General features: G+C 45.0%; 1 protein-coding gene across 1 annotated transcript in view; it reads left to right on the top strand.

Annotated features, from left to right (window-relative positions):
• The window catches only part of ALDH16A1 (aldehyde dehydrogenase 16 family member A1), a 161,628-nt gene that overhangs the window by 78,670 nt on the left and 63,054 nt on the right, over positions 1–19,904 (top strand). The window contains exon 14 of the mRNA XM_068241163.1: positions 15,523–15,727. Within this exon, the coding sequence (XP_068097264.1) occupies positions 15,523–15,727 (205 nt within the window). The remainder of the gene's footprint in view (positions 1–15,522; positions 15,728–19,904) is intronic.

Raw genomic sequence — 19,904 nt, 5'->3', positions numbered from 1 at the left:
GTCACCCCCTAGCACACCTACCCATCAGATCAGGCCCTAATTTGCCCTGTGTGGGCTCCTGATCACTCGGCCAAACCCTCAGATCCCCCTCAGACCCCCTTCCGATCACCTCCCCAGTGCATTGATTGCATCTATTTTCCCCTCTAACCGCCCCCTGAGACACCCATCAATCACCTCCTGTCACCCCCCTAGCACTCCTATCCATCAGATCAGGCCCAAAACATCCTGTCATCTAAGAGGCCACCCTGCTTATGACCGGTTCCACAAAATTTGCCCCCTCATAGACCACCTGTCATCAAAATTTGCAGATGCTTATACCCCTGAACAGTCATTTTGAGAAATTTGGTTTCCAGACTACTCACAGTTTTGGGCCCGTAAAATGCCAGGGCAGTATAGGAACCCCACAAGTGACCCCATTTTAGAAAGAAGACACGGGTATTCTGTTAGGTGTATGATGAGTTCATAGAAGATTTTATTTTTTGTCAAAAGTTAGCGGAAATTGGATTTTTATTGTTTTTTTCACAAAGTGTCATTTTTCACTAACTTGTGACAAAAAATAAAATCTTCTATGAACTCACCATACCCCTAACAGAATACCTTGGGGTGTCTTCTTTCTAAAATGGGGTCACTTGTGGGGTTCCTATACTGCCCTGGCATTTTAGGGGCCCTAAACCGTGAGGAGTAGTCTAGAAAACAAATGCCTCAAAATGACCTGTGAATAGGACGTTGGGCCCCTTAACGCACCTAGGCTGCAAAAAAGTGTCACACGTGGTATCGCCATACTCAGGAGAAGTAGTATAATGTGTTTTGTGGTGTATTTTTACACATACCCATGCTGGGTGGGAGAAATCTCTCTGTAAATGGACAATTGTGTGTAAAAAAAATCAAAAATGTGTCATTTACAGAGATATTTCTCCCACCCAGCATGGTTATATGTAAAAATACACCACAAAACACATTATACTACTTCTTCTGAGTACGGCGATACCACATGTGTGACACTTTTTTGCAGCCTAACTGTGCTAAGGGGCCCAAAGTCCAATGAGTACCTTTAGGATTTCACAGGTCATTTTGAGACATTTGGGTTCAAGACTACTCCTCACGGTTTAGGGCCCCTAAAATGCCAGGGCAGTATAGGAACCCCACAAGTGACCCCATTTTAGAAAGAAGACACCCAAGGTATTCTGTTAGGTGTATGATGAGTTCATAGAAGATTTTATTTTTTGTCACAAGTTAGCGGAAATTGATATGTATTGTTTTTTTTTTCACAAAGTGTCATTTTCCGCTAACTTGTGACAAAAAAAAAAATCTTCTATGAACTCACCATACTCCTAACAGAATACCTTGGGGTGTCTTCTTTCTAAAATGGGGTCACTTGTGGGGTTCCTATACTGCCCTGGCATTTTTGGGGCCCTAAACCGTGAGCAGTAGTCTAGAATCCCAATGCCTCAAAATGACCTGTGAATAGGACGTTAGGCCCCTTAGCGCACCTAGGTTGCAAAAAAGTGTCACACATGTGGTATCGCCGTACTCAGAAGAAGTAGTATATTGTGTTTTGGGGTGTATTTTTACACATACCCATGCTGGGTGGGAGAAATCTCTCTGTAAATGGACAATTGTGTGTAAAAAAAATCAAACAATTGTCATTTACAGAGATATTTCTCCCACCCAGCATGGGTATGTGTAAAAATACACCCCAAAACACATTATACTACTTCTCCTGAGTACGGCGGTACCACATGTGTGGCACTTTTTTGCACCCTAAGTGCGCTAAGAGGCCCAAAGTCCAATGAGTACCTTTAGGATTTCACAGGTCATTTTGCGACATTTGGTTTCAAGACTACTCCTCACGGTTTAGGGCCCCTAAAATGCCAGGGCAGTATAGGAACCCCACAAATGACCCCATTTTAGAAAGAAGACACCCCAAGGTATTCCGTTAGGAGTATGGTGAGTTCATAGAAGATTTTATTTTTTGTCACAAGTTAGCGGAAAATGACACTTTGTGAAAAAAAACAATTAAAATCAATTTCCGCTAACTTGTGACAAAAAAAAAAAAATCTTCTATGAACTCACCATCCTCCTAACGGAATACCTTGGGGTGTCTTCTTTCTAAAATGGGGTAATTTGTGGGGTTCCTATACTGTCCTGGCATTTTAGGGGCCCTAAACCGTGAGGAGTAGTCTTGAAACGAAATTTCTCAAAATGACCTGTGAAATCCTAAAGGTACTCATTGAACTTTGGGCCCCTTAGCGCAGTTAGGGTGCAAAAAAGTGCCACACATGTGGTATCGCCGTACTCAGGAGAAGTAGTATAATGTGTTTTGGGGTGTATTTTTACACATACCCATGCTGAGTGGGAGAAATATCTCTATAAATAGACAATTGTGTGTAAAAAAAATTAAACAATTGTCATTTACGGATGTCAGAGATGCTTGAAAATGGGAAAATTCACTTTTGGCACCATAGTTTGTAAACGCTATAACTTTTACCCAATCCAATAAATATACACTGAATGGTTTTTTTTTTTATCAAAGACATGTAGCAGAATAACTTTCGCGCTCAAATGTATAGGAAATTTTACTTTATTTGAAAAATGTCAGCACAGCAAGTTAAAAAAGTCATTTTTTTGCCAAAATTCATGTCTTTTTTGATGAATATAATAAAAACTAAAACTCGCAGCAGCAATCAAATAGCAGCAAAAGAAAGCTGTATTAGTGACAAGAAAAGGAGGTAAAATTCATTTAGGTGGTAGGTTGTATGACCGAGCAATAAACCGTGAAAGCTGCAGTGGTCTGAATGGAGAAAAAGGCTCTGGTCCTTAAGGGGCGAAAAGACTGTGGTCCTGAAGTGGTTAAATAAAAGATAGCAACTGACTTGCATTTCATTGAGTGAAATAAGTTTTTGAACCCTCTAACAATAAAAGACTTAATACTTAGTGGAAAAACCCTTGTTTGCAAGCACAGAGGTCAAACGTTTCTTGTAATCGATGACCAAGTTTGCACACATTTTAGGAGGAATGTTGGTCCACTCCTCTTTGCAGATCATCTCTAAATCCCTAAGGTTTCGAGGCTGTCTCTGTGCAACTCTGAGCTTGAGCTCCCTCCATAAGTTTTCTATTGGATTAAGGTCCGGAGACTGACTAGGCTACTCCATGACCTTAATGTGCTTCTTCTTGAGCCACTCCTTTGTTGCCTTTGCTGTATGTTTTGGGTCATTGTCGTGCTGGAACACCCATCCACGACCCATTTTCAGTTTCCTGGCAGAGGGAAGGAGGTTGTCGTTCAGGATTTCACGATACATGGCTCCGTCCATTTTCCCGTTAATGCGATTAAGTTGTCCTGTGCCCTTAGCAGAAAAACACCCCCAAAGCAAAATGTTTCCACCCCCATGCTTGACGGTGGGGACGGTGTTTTGGGGGTCATAGGCAGCATTTTTCTTCCTCCAAACACAGCGAGTTGAGTTAATGCCAAAGAGCTCTATTTTGGGCTCATCAGACCACAGCACCTTCTCCCAGTCACTCACAGAATCATTCAGGTGTTCATTGGCAAACTTCAGACGGGCCTGCACATGTGCCTTCTTGAGCAGGGGGACCTTGCGAGCCCTGCAGGATTTTAATCCATTGCGGTGTAATGTGTTTCCAATGGTTTTCTTGGTGACTGTGGTCCCTGCTAATTTGAAGTCATTCACTAATTCCTCCTGTGTAGTTCTAGGATGCTTTTTCACCTTTCTCAGAACCATTGACACCCCACGAGGTGAGATCTTGCGTGGAGCGCCAGAGCGAGGTCGATTGATGGTCATTTTGTGCTCCTTCCATTTTCGAACAATTGCACCAACAGTTGTCACCTTCTCTCCCAGCTTCTTGCTAATGGTTTTGTAGCCCATTCCAGCCTTGTGCAGGTCTACTATTTTGTCTCTGACATCCTTGGACAGCTCTTTGGTCTTTCCCATGTTGGAGAGTTCGGAGTCTGCTTGATTGATTGATTCTGTGGACTGGTGTCTTTTATACAGGTGACTAGTTAAGACAGGTGTCCTTAATGAGGGTGACTAATTGAGTAGAAGTGTCTAACCACTCTGTGGGAGCCAGAACTCTTAATGGTTGGTAGGGGTTCAAAAACGTATTTCACTCAATGAAATGCAAATCAGTTGCTATTTTTTATTTAAGGTTTTTTTTTTATTTTCCTTGTGATGTGCTATCTGCCACTGTTAAAATAAACCTACCATTGAAATGATACTGTTCTGAGACTTTTCATTTCTTTGTCATTGGACAAACTTACAAAATCAGTGAGGGGTCAAATAATTATTTCCTCCACTGTATCTAGCTGCAAACAGCTTCAACAGTTTATGATTATTTATTCCTGTGATACAATGAGGGCAGTCATGTTCTGTTTGTCACATTGTTACAGGCTGAGGGTTGGAGATGCTATCAGCTTGCCTGTGTGTACCTTCAGTCCCCTCTCCTCCTCCCTCCTCCCCTCTGCCTCTGAAATCTCTGGCTAGTAACCTCCCCCTCCTCCTGCCCAGACTGAGCTCCCATAAGCCCTTGCTACAGTGCCAAGGCACAAAAGGAGCTGTGGGTGAGGCTTGTTCAGTTTATAGGGAATTAGAGTATTAAAACAAAAAAAAAAAAGTATTTGACTTGAGGAATGACCTGTAAACTATATGAAAGGAACACAATTATGCAATGAGTAAAAGTTTATCTCGAATCCACTTTAACTCTTCCTGCACTGAAAAAACAATGAGATTTTTCTTTGCAACTAATGTTCTATTTCTTTACTGTACAACACATACAATTCATGACCTCATAAGTTTATTTTCGCTTTAGGTTTGCTTTAATTTTGGAGTCCAAGTGAAGCGTCTGAGACCAAAAACCCCAGTGCATCAGCTTTACAATAGACAAGCCCAGTGGCCAATTATCAGCAGAAGCACTAATTTAATTTTCATTTATCTTAGCAAAATACTGTCTGTACGTAAAATGGCAACAACAGAGCACTTGTGTGCAATTTCTCTAAAACAGCAACCCATTTATTCTGTGCTCCAAAAATGATGACAAAAGTGGAAGTGTGGCCAAAAATGAAGCTGAGGTTTGGAATGTCTGCCCTATCTTCTGCCTTGGCTTTCAGAGTGGAATTTTAACCATTTAAAGCCATTCTGACTCCTACACATGCTTTTTATATTTCTTTACACACATTACCACTTCTCAGGAAATATTTCTAAATTACCAGTAGTGAAATCATTTCCTCTGTTTTCCCCACATCTGGCCAGATATGATCCTTTTCACATAGTCATTTTTTTCTCTTGTGTGTACATGGAGGAAATTGTGAAGAATACCACAGGTTTTTGGAATAGCTGCAGATGTGAGAAGCTCCTGAGCATCTGTTAGCCAGTGTTGCGTATAATTTGGCTCGTTTGGGCAGCACAGTGGCGTAGTGGTTAGCTCTTGCCTTGCAGCACTAGGTCCCTGGTGAATCCCAGCCAGGGCACTTCCTGCACAGAGTTTCTATATTCTCCCTGTGTCTGTGTGGGTTTCCTCCGGGCACTCCGGTTTCCTTCTACATCCTAAAAACATACAGATAAGTTAATTGACTTCCCCTTAAATTTCAATCATCAAAGTCCAGAAGAGGTTAATGTTTGTAAAGATGAACTTAAACCCTTCATGTGGTGTTGTGTGTTGGGATGAACCCCATTTGTGGAGGTACTCCGTTTTTATCTTGGCTTAGCTTGGTTTGTTTTAATTTTCCCATTATGTCACAGAAGCTATGAATAGTGTTGGTGTATGAATTTGGGATCCTGTATTTGGAAAAGCGAATGATGCCGCACTTCAGCACCTGAAGCAGTGGACCTGCTAAAAAATAAATAAATAAATAAATAAAATTTCATATTTCCACCCAATTGTCTTCACTAAGGCAGTCACACAAGTGTCATGCCGTTTCCTGGAGCCCTGCCCAGTCCCCACTCTTGTCTCTCCACTGATCCACCCCATCCCACAAAGCGATTGTACTCCTACCCTCACAGGGTGGAAATCCCAAAACGGCCTAGAAGACCCGACTGTTCCCTGATGTGACCTATGCCTACTTTATGACGTGCACGTCCACACACACAGTGAGGCACAATGGGATGTTGCGCAAGTGAGGAGGTTTAAAGAGGGGGTGCAGCTAGAAGAACTCAGTAAGGGTCACTAAAACAAAACGCTTTAATGCCTGGCATTCTTTTTTCAATGCCCACGCCTGCCTAAGGCGAGACATAATGTTTCAATGCAACACAATGTTTCAAAGTAGGCCATTGTTAAAGGGAAGGCTAAACATTGAATTTACAGCTACTGATATAATCTGGGCTGTTTTGTTTATTTAGTTACGATTTGAAGCAAACCTGTCATAAACATAAATAAGAGAAACAGAGAGTTTAATAAACAATGCATGATCGTCAGTGGCATATAGTGCATGGTTAATATTAGTATGTATTTTATTTGGACACATACCCTTAGGGCAGAGGTGTCAAAATTAAATACACAGTGGGTTGAAATCGAACACTTGGACCAAGTTGCGGGGCAACCTCAATGACCTCCCTCCTTTATAATGTTCCCTGGTGTCTAATGGCCCTCCCCTCTCTCCCCTATACAGTTCCATTGTGTCTAGTGGGCCTCCTTCCCTCTCCTCTTCAGTTCCCTGGTGTCTAGTGGTCCTTCTTCCTTCCCCTATATAGTTATCTGGTGTATAGTGGTCCTCCCTCTCTTATATAGTTTGTATAAGCAGCCATATAATAGATGGTAAAGTAGATCTCCCAGTCCCCCTTTCCTGGCCCTACAAAGCAGTACATCTTCTTTCCACCCCCAGGCTCAGCTTCTTGTCTGTTTTCAGTGGGGAGGAGAGAGGGGGAGTTGTGGGGCCTGTGTCAAATGATAAACATTAGATTCCAAACTCAACAGGCACTGTGGCACATACCTTATGTGACCAGTCACTAGGGTGCTGTAGAGTTTGACCTCATATTGACACAGGTGCTTGGGAGAGAAGAGACAGGAAGAAGAGCCTGGCAGTGCCCTTTCACCATAATCCCAGGTGGTGAGCATAGTCTACCAACAATTCACTCCATATACCAATATGGGAAAGGCAGACATAGTAATTTTTTTTCTCTGCAACTTGCAGAGAAATGCAGGGCCGGTTCTAGCTACAATGGGGCCCTGGGGAAAAGGTAACATTGGGCCCCCCGATGCGCTCCCTCCAACCAAATCACCCCCAGGGCCCTTGAGCCGGCTGCCAGGCACGGTCCAATCCGATCTGTCACACAATATCATTAGGTGTCCATCATATGTCCCCTAAAATGCATTTTGGGGGTCCCATTAATCACCTCATTCTTTTCCTATACAGAGTAAACACACAGCATCCTGTTCTCGTGGGTCCATAGCTGGAGGGGGGGGGGGGGGGCACAGGCTCTGGGGTCCTGGGGCAATTGCACCCTTTGTTTCTATGGAAGCACCGGCCCTGTCTACATGGTGACGAACGGGTCCCTGGCCAGAGTCCTCCCAAGTGTATTAGTGTCCCTCTTGTGCCTGTGCTCAGTGTTAAAGGCTCACCTCTCTACCGATAAAACTCCTGGCGTCGCCACGAGCTTGTTTCATGCGACACTGGTGCATGCAGTGACATCGTTACAGGCGCCCACTGTGACGCTGAACACTAGAGGAGGCAGGCAGTGGCTCCGAGATGTGAGCCTCTAACACTGAGCACGGGCATGGAAAGGGGGGGGGGACACTTATACACTTAGGGTGCTGCCTGGAGGACATCGGCGGTGCTAGGGTGATTTCCAATTGATTTCATGCTAAAATCTATTGGAAATTGCTTTGCATTGTGTAGGCAGGTAATAGTGCCTTCTCTGATTACATTTGATCAGAGTGGGAGCTATCAAATGGTCGATCTGGCCATACATTGAGTAATGCCAGGTACACACAAGATTTCCTGGCAGATTTACTGTCGATTATTTCCAACATGTCCGATATGCTTTCTGACCGATTTTCAATCTATTTCCATTCACTTCTATGGAAAATCGATCGGAAATCAGATCAGATATTTTGGAAATAATCGATCTGACAGTAAATCTGCCAGAAAACCTCATTGTGTGTACCAGTCATAATGGCCATGTGTATCTGCTATAATGGCCATTATGCCTGGTGTGTAACAGGCATTATGTATGACCAACTTAATTTTAACAGCTTTTCAACGGCTCCTTTACATGGCTAATAGAGCAAAGTACCTACAAAGAGTTAAATCTCTTGCTGTCAAGTGATTAATCTTGCTAATGCAAACAGGGCCGCCATCAGACATTTTGGACCCTCCCTGGGTCCACCCACTGGTTGCTGTGCCCGCCCACTAGCCACCCCACCCCCGTGTCCATGCACAAAGCGCGCTGTGGCGAAAAATGTGCATGGCTCCGACATTGAAGAAAGCAGCATGCACAGCGTGATTCGGCAAAAAGTGGGCGTGACCATTGCATGTTGTGAGTGGAGCCAAATACTAGCAAAATACAGGTAGGAACTTAGAGATAGGAACTTGTAGGTCCGTTCTTATCCTTTATCCGTTCTCTTTTGTCCCCCTCTTTTCTTCATGAGCCTCTTTTGTCCCCCTCTTTTCTTCATGTGCCTCTTTTGTCCCCCTCAGTCTCACCTCAATTTGTGCCTCTTTTGTGTCCCTCTGTGTGACCTCATGTTCCTTCCTGTCTCATCTCTTTTCTCCCTGTGCCTCTATTGTCCGCCTCTGTTCCCCCTGTGCCTCTGTTGTCCGCCTCTGTTCCCCCTGTGCCTCTTTTATCCCCAAGTGTTACCTCTTGTCCCCTTCTGCCTCAGCTCGTTCCCCTGCCCTAGCCAGGTGTAGGTGCCTCCAGTATAGGTATCCAGGCATAGGTGGTGCCCCAGTATAGGTAGCCTGGTGAAGATGCCCCCGGTGTAGGTAGCCTGGTATAGCTGGTGCCCCCAGTAGGCCAGCAAGATACAGGTGCCCCCAATATAGGTATTCAACTATAGGTGGTGCCGCAGTATAGGTAGCCTGGTATGGGTGGTGCACCAGTATAGCTTAGCAAGTTACAGGTGCCCCCAGTATAGGTAGCAAGCTATAGGCACCCCAGTATAAGTAGCCAAGTGTAGGTGGTGCCCCAAGAGAAGTAGCCAGGTACAGGTGGTTCTCCAGTATAGTTAGCCAAGTATAGGTGGTGCACCAGTATAGGTAGCTATAGGTGGTTCCTGCCCCAATATACAGTGGGTTGCAAAAGTATTCGGCCCCCTTTAAGTTTTCCACATTTTGTCATATTACTGCCACAAACATCAATTTTATTGGAATTCCACATGAAAGACCAATACAAAGTGGTGTACACATGAGAAGTGGAACAAAAATCATACATGGTTCCAAACATTTTTTACAAATATATAACTGCAAAGTGGTGTGTGCATAATTATTCGGCCCCCTTTGATCTGAGTGCAGTCAGTTGCCTATAGACATTGCCTGATGAGTGCTAATGACTAAATAGAGTGCACCTGTGTGTAATCTGTCAGTACAAATACAGCTGCTCTGTGACGGCCTCAGGTGTTGTCTAAGACAATATTGGGAGCAACAACACCGTGAAGTCCAAAGAACACACAAGACAAGTCAGGGATCAAGTTATTGAGAAATTTAAAGCAGGCTTAGGCTACAAAAACATTTCCAAAGCCTTGAACATCCCACGGAGCACTGTTCAATCGATCATTCAGAAATGGAAGGAGTATGGCACAACTGTAAACCTACCAAGACAAGGCCATCCACCTAAACTTACAGGCCGAACAAGGAGAGCGCTGATCAGAAATTCAGTCAAGAGGCCCGTGGTGACTCTGGACGAGCTGCAGAGATCTACAGCTCAGGTGGGAGGCTCTGTCCATAGGACAACTATTAGTCATGCACTGTACAAAGTTGGCCTTTATGGAAGAGTGGCAAGAAGAAAGGCATTGTTAACAGAAAGCATAAGAAGTCCCGTTTGCAGTTTGCCACAGGCCATGTGGGGGACACAGCAACCATGTGGAAGAAGGTGCTCTGGTCAGATGAGACCAAAATTGAACTTTTTGGCCAAAATGCAAAACGCTATGTGTGGCAGAAAACTAACACTGCACATCACTCTGAACACACCATCCCCCACTGTCCAATATGGTGGTGGCAGCATCATGCTCGGGGGGTGCATCTCTTCAACAGGGATAGGGAAGCTGGTCAGAGTTGATGGGAAGATGGATGGAGCCAAATACAGGGCAATCTTGGAAGAAAACCTCTTGGAGACTGCAAAAGACTTGGGACTGGGGCGGAGGTTCACCTACCAGCAGGACATTGACCCTAAACATAAAGCCAGGGCAACAATGGAATGGTTTAAAACAAAACATATCTGTGTTAGAATGGCCCAGTCAAAGTCCAGATCTAAATCCAATCGAGAATCTGTGACAAGATCTGAAAACTGCTGTTCACAAACGCTGTCCATCTAATCTGACGGAGCTGAGAAGAATGGGCAAGGATTTCAGTCTCTAGATGTGCAAAGCTGGTAGAGACATACCCTAAAAGACTGGCAGCTGTAATTGCAGCAAAAGGTGGTTCTACAAAGTATTGACTCAGAGGGCCGAATAATTATGCACACCCCACTTTGCAGTTATTTATTTATAAAAAATGTTTGGAATGATGTATGATTTTCGATCCACTTCTCACATGTACACCACTTTGTATTGGTATTTCACATGGAATTCCAATAACATTTTTTTCTCAATTAAGTCTTTTATTGAGCAGTCAAAAAAAAATAAAGTAACATAATACAAACATTCCATATTAATATAGAGAAGTACAAGCATCATTGATAACAACTGAAAGATACTGACAGTAACATACTTATCCATTGATATATGAGCGTTATGAAAATATGTTAAAGGGAGAAACTAGGGGAATGTTATATCCAGACTGAGTAGCTTACAAGCATGAATACGGCCAATAACTTTTGCCCTTCTGAGGCAACATAGATGGGGACATTTGCCCACTGCATCACGGAGGAAGAAGGAGAAAAGGAAAGAGGGAAAGAAGGGTAGAAGATAGCAGCGGAGAATATGATGGTAGCCAACACTAAAGGTGCGATTATTGATTACGAGAGCAGGAGAGACTTATACTCCTGAGAGCATTGGAAGTCCCCCCACACCGACCAGGTAATGGAGTACTGTTCATTTTTGTCTTGGGAGAGCAAGATGGATCTTTCAATGGAATCAACAAAGTCTACCTTTTTAATCCAGGCTTTGATTGAGGGTGGAGCAGCAGATTTCCACAAGGCAGGGATCAAAGCTCTAGCAGCGTTGATCATATGAATTGTCAAGGTCTTTTTGTATACCTTGAGGGGTAAATGAGTAGAGTGTAAAAGAAAAGTCTCCGGAGAAAAAACAATCCTATCACACAGAATCTTTTCCATAAGCTGATGAATTTGCCTCCAGAAAGGGACAATAAGCGGGCAAGTCCAAAAGATATGAAACAATGTGCCTTCATGCATTCCACATCTCCAGCAAAGGTTTGATATAGAAGGAAATATTCTGTGAAGGAGAGAGGGGGTTCTGTACCACCTTGAAATAATCTTGTACCCCAATTCTTGGGTGTTGACACACATGGACCCCTTCTGGTTAGTGGTAAATATTTTTTGCCATGTATCATCATCCATCTCCTGTCCCAAATCAGTCTCCCATTGTGTTTGAAAGTTTTTTTTAGTTGAATCTAATCTACTCAGAAGCATCTGATATAGGAGGGAGACGAGATGACCAGGTTTGTTTTTTGAGAGAATAAGATTCTCGAAAATAGTTGGGGTTTGTGCCCAGTTAGTCTTGCGTCTCAGCGAGTTCAAATAGTGACGGATTTGGAAGTATTGCCATTGTGTGAGGGCAATATCTGTACGTAGAGAAGAAATAGTAGAGAATGATCCAATTGTTCCCTGAGTCATGAATTCATGGGCTCTTGGGCTATTGCCTGAGGGCCAATTTTGTAGAAAAGGGATGTCAGTCGCAGGAGGGAAGTTAGGGTTGTCAACGAGGGGAGTCAGTCTCCCAGGGAAGGATGCCAGGCCCAAGGCCGCCAAGCCCCTACGCATTGCTCCAATAGATGCCAGTATAGGGGGGTTACCCCAGTGAAGCATTTCTTTTCTCGGATTCTCCACCCAGCCCAGTGCATCTGAGTTTATACCCACAGAATCTTGTTCTACTAGAACCCATGCTTTGGGGTTCTCTCTCTTTGCCCATTCAACCACCCGACAGATTTGTGAGGCCAGATGATATTTGTGGATATCCGGAAGTGCCATCCCACCTTCCTCTTTTGGCAGGGACAAAATCTGCCTTTTGATCCTGGGAGGCTTGTGTCCCCAGATAAACTTGTTGATGTGTTTTTGGAGATCTTTAATGAATGTTGGGGGTAGCATAATGGGGATACACTGGCTAATGTACAGGAATCGAGGTAGAAGATTCATCTTGACCGAGGCCATACGTCCAAACCATGAAAGACTTTTTTGTGAACCCCATCTAGTTAAGTCTGATTTTAGTTCTTTGCCTATAACGGCAAAGTTTAACAGAAAGAGATCTTTTAAGTTGTGTGGTATGTTGATACCTAGATATTTAAGGGATTCCTTTGCCCATACAAATGGGAAGGTGTTTCTACAGTGATCAACTGTGTGGTCATCCAGAGAGATGTTAAGTGCGTTTGACTTATTAAAGTTGATTTTAAGGTTAGATAGAGCCCCAAATTCTTTAAATCTCTTTATAAGGTTAGGTAGGGACGTCAGCGGGTCTTGTAGATAGAATAGCAGGTCATCTGCAAAGGCTGATAGCACATGGTAGGAGGGGCCAATCTGGATTCCCCTGATAGATTTGTCTTCCCGAATGGCGTTGAGAAAGGGTTCCAATGTTAGAATATAAATCAGGGGAGAGAGGGGACAACCTTGCCTTGTCCCGTTGGTGATATTGAGGGTATTGGATAGAAGGCCGTTTGCTTTGACTCGGGCCGAGGGGTTGGAGTACAGAAATTCAATCCACTTCCTCATAGAGTCTCCCAAGCCTAGGCTCGACAGGGTGGCGCGCATATAGTCCCACGCCACCCTGTCGAAGGCCTTTTCAGCATCAGTAGAGAGTATAAAGGATTTAGTTCCACGGCTTTTAGCATGGGCCATCACTCCAATAGTTCTCATCACGTTGTCCTTAGCCTCTCTCCCCGGGACAAAACCGGCTTGGTCAATACCTATGTGGGTGGGGACAAAGGGCAGGAGTCTATTAGCTAAAATTTTAGCAAGTAGCTTCACGTCAACGTTTAAAAGGGAGATTGGTCTGTAGCTAGAGCAGAGCCTGGCATCCTTCCCCGGTTTAGGTATGACAGAGATATGTGCCTCCAGGAGTTGTGGTGAAGGGTTAGTGGCAGGTAAAATTTTGTTAAAGGCAGAAACAAATGATGGTGCCAGTAAAGATCTAAAGGTCTTATAATGAATTCCAATAACATTGATGCATGTTTGTGGCAGTAATGTGACAAAATGTGGAAAACTTCAAGGGGGCTGAATACTTTTGCAACCCACTGTAGGTAGTCAGGTATAGGTGGTGGCCCAATATAGGTAGCCTTTAGCTAGATATAAGTGGTGCTGCAGTATAGAAAGTCCGCTGTAGCAGGCTCACTCATCTGCTCCCCACGTTCAAGCGCTGATGTCACTCTTCTCTCAGTTCTGGAACACGGTGTGCTGTTTAGTGAGCCAAAGGCCTGCAGCCAGCACATGCGGCCCTTCCAGCACTTTTGGCCCTGGGCCCATCACTGCAGTGTCAGTTGTCCCCCCACCCCCACCCCCGATGGCTGCCCTGAATGCAACCTGCGTCTAATATCTTAATATAAATCTTAAACATCTGTACAAAGAAGAAATTTTATCTTTGAGTTGTTCCAGTCTCTGAGGCCTGGGCTACATAACAGCATCATGTCTTGTAGAGGTTTTGTTATTTAAAGATTTTAAAGGAGGCAGCTGAAAAAAAGCATTTAAGCGCTTGATTTTTTGAGCCATTTATATCACTCATGTAGTCTTAGCCTAACGAAGCAGATCATTTGGGCGCACTCACTGCCAAGCTGTGCCCGACCTGGGTCCCGCCGTAGACGTAATGTTAGTACGTCTAGAGCGGTGCAGCGGGATTTAAAGTAAGGCAAATTAAAAAAGGCAGTTTTACTTACCTGAGGCTTCTACTGGCCCCCTGCGGTCACCCTGTGCCCGTGCCGGGACAAACCAATCCTCCGGTCCCCCGCTGCGGCTCAGTTTCGGCGACTGAGCCTTTCGTCGACTACTGTGCCTGCATGACCCTGGCCACGCATCCTCGTTTCCGCTCCCGTCGTCAGAGCACAATGTTGAGATTTTCTCGTACTGTGTCTGCGCAGGACGCTCCCAGCGACAGGAGCACGAACAAGGAAGTGAGTTGCCATAGCCACGCAGGCACAGAGGCTAGCAACAGGCTCAGTCACTGAAAGCGAAACTGAGCCGCAGCGGGGGACTGGAGGATCGTTGAGTACCGGTGCAGGCACAGGGCGACTGCAGGGGGGCGGTAAAAGCCCCAGGTAAGTAAAACTGCCCACTCCTAGTCTCGACCGGCTGGTCAATTCGCTTGCTGTAGTGCGTACGACATCAGACGCTAAGCTGGGCACAGCTTAGCGTGTGACGTCGTACGCACTACAGGAAGCAAATTGACCGGCCGGTCGAGACTAGGAGTGTGCAGTTTTACTTAGGTATTGACAGGGCTCCCCAGTTTAGGTAGTGACAGGGCCCCCCAGTTTAGGTAGTGACAGAGCCCCTCAGTTTAGGTAGTGACAGGAGGCCCCACAGTTTAGGTAGTGACAGGAGCCCCCCCAGTTTAGGTAGTGACAGGAGCCCCCCCAGTTTAGGTAGTGACAGGAGCCTCCCCAGTTCAGGAGGACGTCTCTCCGCCCCCCCCTCCCTCACCTTGGGGCTCCCCCTCTCTCCGCCCCCCCCCCCTCCAGAATTCAGTGGTGCGGGCGGCAGCGGCGGGACGCTTACTCTATTCTTCCGGCGTGAGTGACTCTCTCTCTGTGTGCCGCTACTCTGGTCTGGACTAGACCAGCGTAGCGGCGCACAGAGAGAGAGAGAGAGGTCACTCGCCCCAGAGATGAAGTGTCCCGGTCCTGCTGCTGCCCACATTACTGAATTCCGGAGGGGGGAGCGAGAGAGAGAGGGGGAGTCCCAAGGTGAAGGAGTGGGGGGGGGAGACGTCCCCCCTTCCCCACCGCTTTGCCCATCGCTCCCTCTTCTCTCTCCGCTGCTACCCCAGGGCGACTTCCGGGTTCGGTTGCCTAGGGGGGCAGCAGCTGGCCAGGGGAGGGCAGATGCCCCATTTTGCCCTATGTAGGGACGCCCATGCTTTTAGGATGCGATTTCATCCATGATTCTGCTTCCACTTTTTTTTTTTTTTTTTTTTATTTCTTTTCAGTATATTCCATTACTGTTATGTGGCCTGAACATTCTCACTCTTGTAATGTTCTAGATGGGGAAAGAGGGCCGCCCATAATAGAGCGCAGATCGTGTATTACATGGCAGAGAACCTGGAGCTGCGGCGGGATGAAGTAGCCCAGAGACTGACTGCACTGACCGGACAGCCTAAGGAAAAGTCACTGCAAGAGGTGGACCTCAGCATTCAGCGGCTCTTCTACTGGGGGGCCTACTGTGACAAATATGGAGGCACTGTGCAGGTGAGCTCTGCTAGCAGGGATTAGAAATAGTGTCACTTTGGAAAGCAGGCTACTTGTAAAAGAGAGACTTTAACCAAGGATTGAACTTCATTCCAATCAGTAGCCGATACTCCCTTTCTCATGAGAAATCTCTACCTTTTCTCAAATAGATCTTTGGGGGAGGGGGGGTGTGTCTGTATGGCTGATATTGTGGTGAAACCCCTCCCACAGTGCGATGACAAGACCATGGTCCTGACAGTTTGCTGTCTGTGATCCTCTTTGCATTGTGGGAAATAACGGCTTTTTTTTCCAACTGCCAAGAAAGCAATATATCCCTCTGTGCTAAGAATTTTCAGTAACGAACATTCCGTACAGATCACCTGTCAGGACTAAAGCTGTCAGCACTAGTGATGAAAGATTTTACAATGGGCAAACACAGACTAAATAATATAGAAATGAATATTGTAAAAAATAAGCCATTGTATTCATTATGTTTACAAAATATAGGTAAAAGGCTGCGCATCCCTGACCCAATACTGTACAATTGAATGGTTAATCGCTGTGGCGCACACCGCCCCCCTGGACTAAAATGTACGCCCGCATCCAAACAATGCAATACTGGTCTATGGAGAAATTTTAGCTTCCATCATAGTTTTGCATGCAAAAATATAGATATACTGGACATCTGCACCAACGTTGAGGTAAATCTCCAGAGCAGATGTCCTAACACTAAACTGACCTAAGTTAAAAGCAAATGTCTTTACCCTGGCAGCTGCTATGCTAAAATGTGTAACTTACATTCAATACAGACAGCAGGAAACAAAGCAAGCGCTCACCAATATGGGCCGCATCTGAATGACTCACCACCTCATATGCACCGCTTAAATAGCTCAAATACACACTCAGCAATCAGACAGATGCAAAACATATGCAAAACTAAACTAAATACTTACCATGCAAAACAGGATAGCACAATGGGTGCTGCTAGCCTGGTAGTTACCTATATTTTGTATCCACAGTTCTGTAACTACCAGGCTAGCAGCACCCATTGTGCTATCCTGTTTTGCATGGTAAGTATTTAGTTTAGTTTTGCATATGTTTTGCATCTGTCTGATTGCTGAGTGTGTATTTGAGCTATTTAAGCGGTGCATATGAGGTGGTGAGTCATTCAGATGCGGCCCATATTGGTGAGCGCTTGCTTTGTTTCCTGCTGTCTGTATTCATTATGTTGTTTTCACCACAGTTCCTCTTTAGAAGGGCAATTATGGGGCCAATGGAATATAGCCTCCCTGGCAGTATGGGCGAGTTGGACACATCCAGGGAAAAATAACTGAAAATGTATGAGGACTCTATCACACCAGAGCCCTTTTCTGCGTTGTAAGGCAAAGGCAGTTCTTTGCGTTAAACAAGGTAAAATGAAAGTCCATAGACTTTCATTTTACCTTTCACACCCGGCGCTGCGTTTCGGTACGTTGCAGTTCGAAGCACCCGGGAGCGTCGATCCGCCCCCGTTTTCCGTCGGGTTCAATTAATAGCTACCGCCGCTGATTGCGTCACACCGCAGATACCAACGACACGCCGCAGGCTATCAACGCATGCAGGAGAACGGCTCCTGCACGCGTTTTCTGGTGTGAAAGAGCCCTGAGTCAGGCTCGTCCAGCAGTTCTTAAAGAGAACCTGAAATGAAAATTAAAAGTCAAAATAACCGTACACACGTCATACTTGCCTCCCGCGTAGTCTATTCATCAATCTCTTTCTCCTCTCCTGTGTCCCGTTTGTCCACTGTGATCCATGGAATTATCTGTCCTCCTCCATTTTGAAAATGTCCATAACCCCATAACCGCTTCCTGGTAAGCACACTGTTAAACTGTGATATCGCCCACTTGAGCCATAGGGAAACATGGACATTACCTTGCACATTCAGTTGTAACTTACAGCAGCTGATATATAACTGACAGTAACTGGTATATTTCAGTTCTGACAAAATATTGTCACAACTGGAAAGGATCACTGTAAAAAGAAAATGGTGAACTTCTGAAAGGAACTGACGGCGAGGTAAGTATGTAATATTCATTTACAGCTACGTTATGTGTTTATATTAAATAATTTTACTCAGTTCAGGTTCCCTTTAAGCAGGGTTCCAATTTTTTTTTTTGCTTGTGTTTTTAGCATTTGAAAATTTGCAATGAAAATTTGTATGCAAATTTTAACATGCTCTTGAAGCCTGCATGCAAAAATGTGCACACAAACGCAAATTTTAATGTGAAAAAATGCATGCAAAAACTGCGCTTTCTGCCAAAAAGCTGAAGAGTGGGGAAATTGTGTCCTGGCAGAGAGGGAAAACTAAATATGATTTTTTTTTTTGTTTTTTTTACATGATTTTGTGTTTGAAACATTATTTACACTCAAAATGTATACTAGACCCTTGCTTGACACGTTTTGGTAAGTAGCAGGCACATTTTTTGTGAAATGAATTGAACCACTTAATGTACAAAAAACTAGCAGAAATTGAACGCCCGAGAGGTTAACAACTGAACAAGCAAATGAGTGCCTGTGGGTCACAGCGCAGGTCAGGTTGTCGGGTGTTTTTGGTACAATCAGGCACTGAGCAGTGGAGCTCAGCAGCTTATTCTGTTCTGGGGAGGGAAAGAGGGTGACAGGCAAATGATAAGCTGCAACCAAGCATGCATTGCCAAACAATAGCACTCATTTGTCATTGCTCGTTTGGTGGCAGAGTTGCCAGGAAGGTTCACTAAATTATGTGGACAGCTGTACTAGAATTAGATATTTGATTGACAGTCATGAACAATTAACCTACAGTAATAAAAAAAAAAAAGCAAGCCAGTTTATGTTACCTGAGGCCTCTACTGCCCCCTTCAGACTTTCATTTTACCTTTCACACCCGGCGCTGCGTTTCGGTACGTTGCAGTTCGAAGCACCCGGGAGCGTCGATCCGCCGGGAGCCGGCGTTTTCCGTCGGGTTCAATTAATAGCTACCGCCGCTGATTGCGTCACACCGCAGATACCCGACGACACGCCGCAGGCTATAACGCATGCAGGAGAACGGCTCCTGCACGCGTTTTCTGGTGTGAAAGAGCCCTGAGTCAGGCTCGTCCAGCAGTTCTTAAAGAGAACCTGAAATGAAAATTAAAAGTCAAAATAACCGTACACACGTCATACTTGCCTGCCCTGTGCCCACGCCATGACAAACCGATCCTCCGGTCCCTCGCAGCACCTCGCTTTCGTTTCCAGGGACTCAGCGGGTCAATGGCCACTGTGCGAGCCTGGCCGCACATGTCCTCGCTCCCGCTCCTGCCACGGGGAGCGCCCTGCGCATGCGCAGTAGATATTTTCTTGTACTGTGCATGCACAGGATGCTGCCGGCGTCAGGAGCATGATTGCGGACACGCACAGGCCAGGCCCGCACAGTGGCCATTGACTCACTGAGTCGCCGGAAACAAAAGTGAGGTGCTGCGGGGGACAGGAGGATCGGTATGTCACAGCGTGGGCACAGGGCAGCTGCAGGGGGCTGGTAGAAGCCCCAGGTAAGATAAACTGGCTTCTTTTTAATCACTTTAGGTTCAGTTTAACAATGAAAATCTACTGTCTTTCTGTACATAAACTCAACACTTTTTCATTCAAATACATATTTTTCCTAGTTCAGACCGGACATACTGATCCAGACAAATTTTATTGGATTCATGGACCATCAATCTAATAAAATCTGAACTTCATAATCCAGAATGTTTATCAATTCCTTTATTTTACAGGTTCTTAATAGACAGGAATCGGGTGTAGCAATAGGAGTTGCAGAGGTAGCAACCGCGTCGGGGCCCTTGGGCCAGAGGGGTCCTACCTAAACCAAAGTATAATATTTTTATTGGTCCTGTGGTGGTAATAATCACTTCTATAGATGCTTTGAATGGTAGTAATCATTAGCAAACGGTTCCCCATCCCCTTATTGCACCTCTAATACTGTAGATGACCATGGCAGGTTTTGTTGCGCCCTATCAAATGTTATATATAAAGTGAATGGGTGGGCCCAATGTAAAACTCGCACCGGGGCTCATAGCTCCATAGCTACGCCACTGACAGGAATGGATATACAGTACATTCTGTTGTATGCATTCCAGATTTTATTGGATTGATGGACTTTGTCTGGATCAGTATGTCTGGTCTCTTAACCTCTCTAACATTA

The sequence above is a fragment of the Hyperolius riggenbachi genome, chromosome 6 (assembly GCF_040937935.1).
Source record: "Hyperolius riggenbachi isolate aHypRig1 chromosome 6, aHypRig1.pri, whole genome shotgun sequence".
NCBI classification, from domain to species: Eukaryota; Metazoa; Chordata; class Amphibia; order Anura; family Hyperoliidae; genus Hyperolius; species Hyperolius riggenbachi.
The sequence above is the reverse complement of the archived record's forward strand: the minus strand, read 5'-3'. Positions and strand labels throughout refer to the sequence as shown.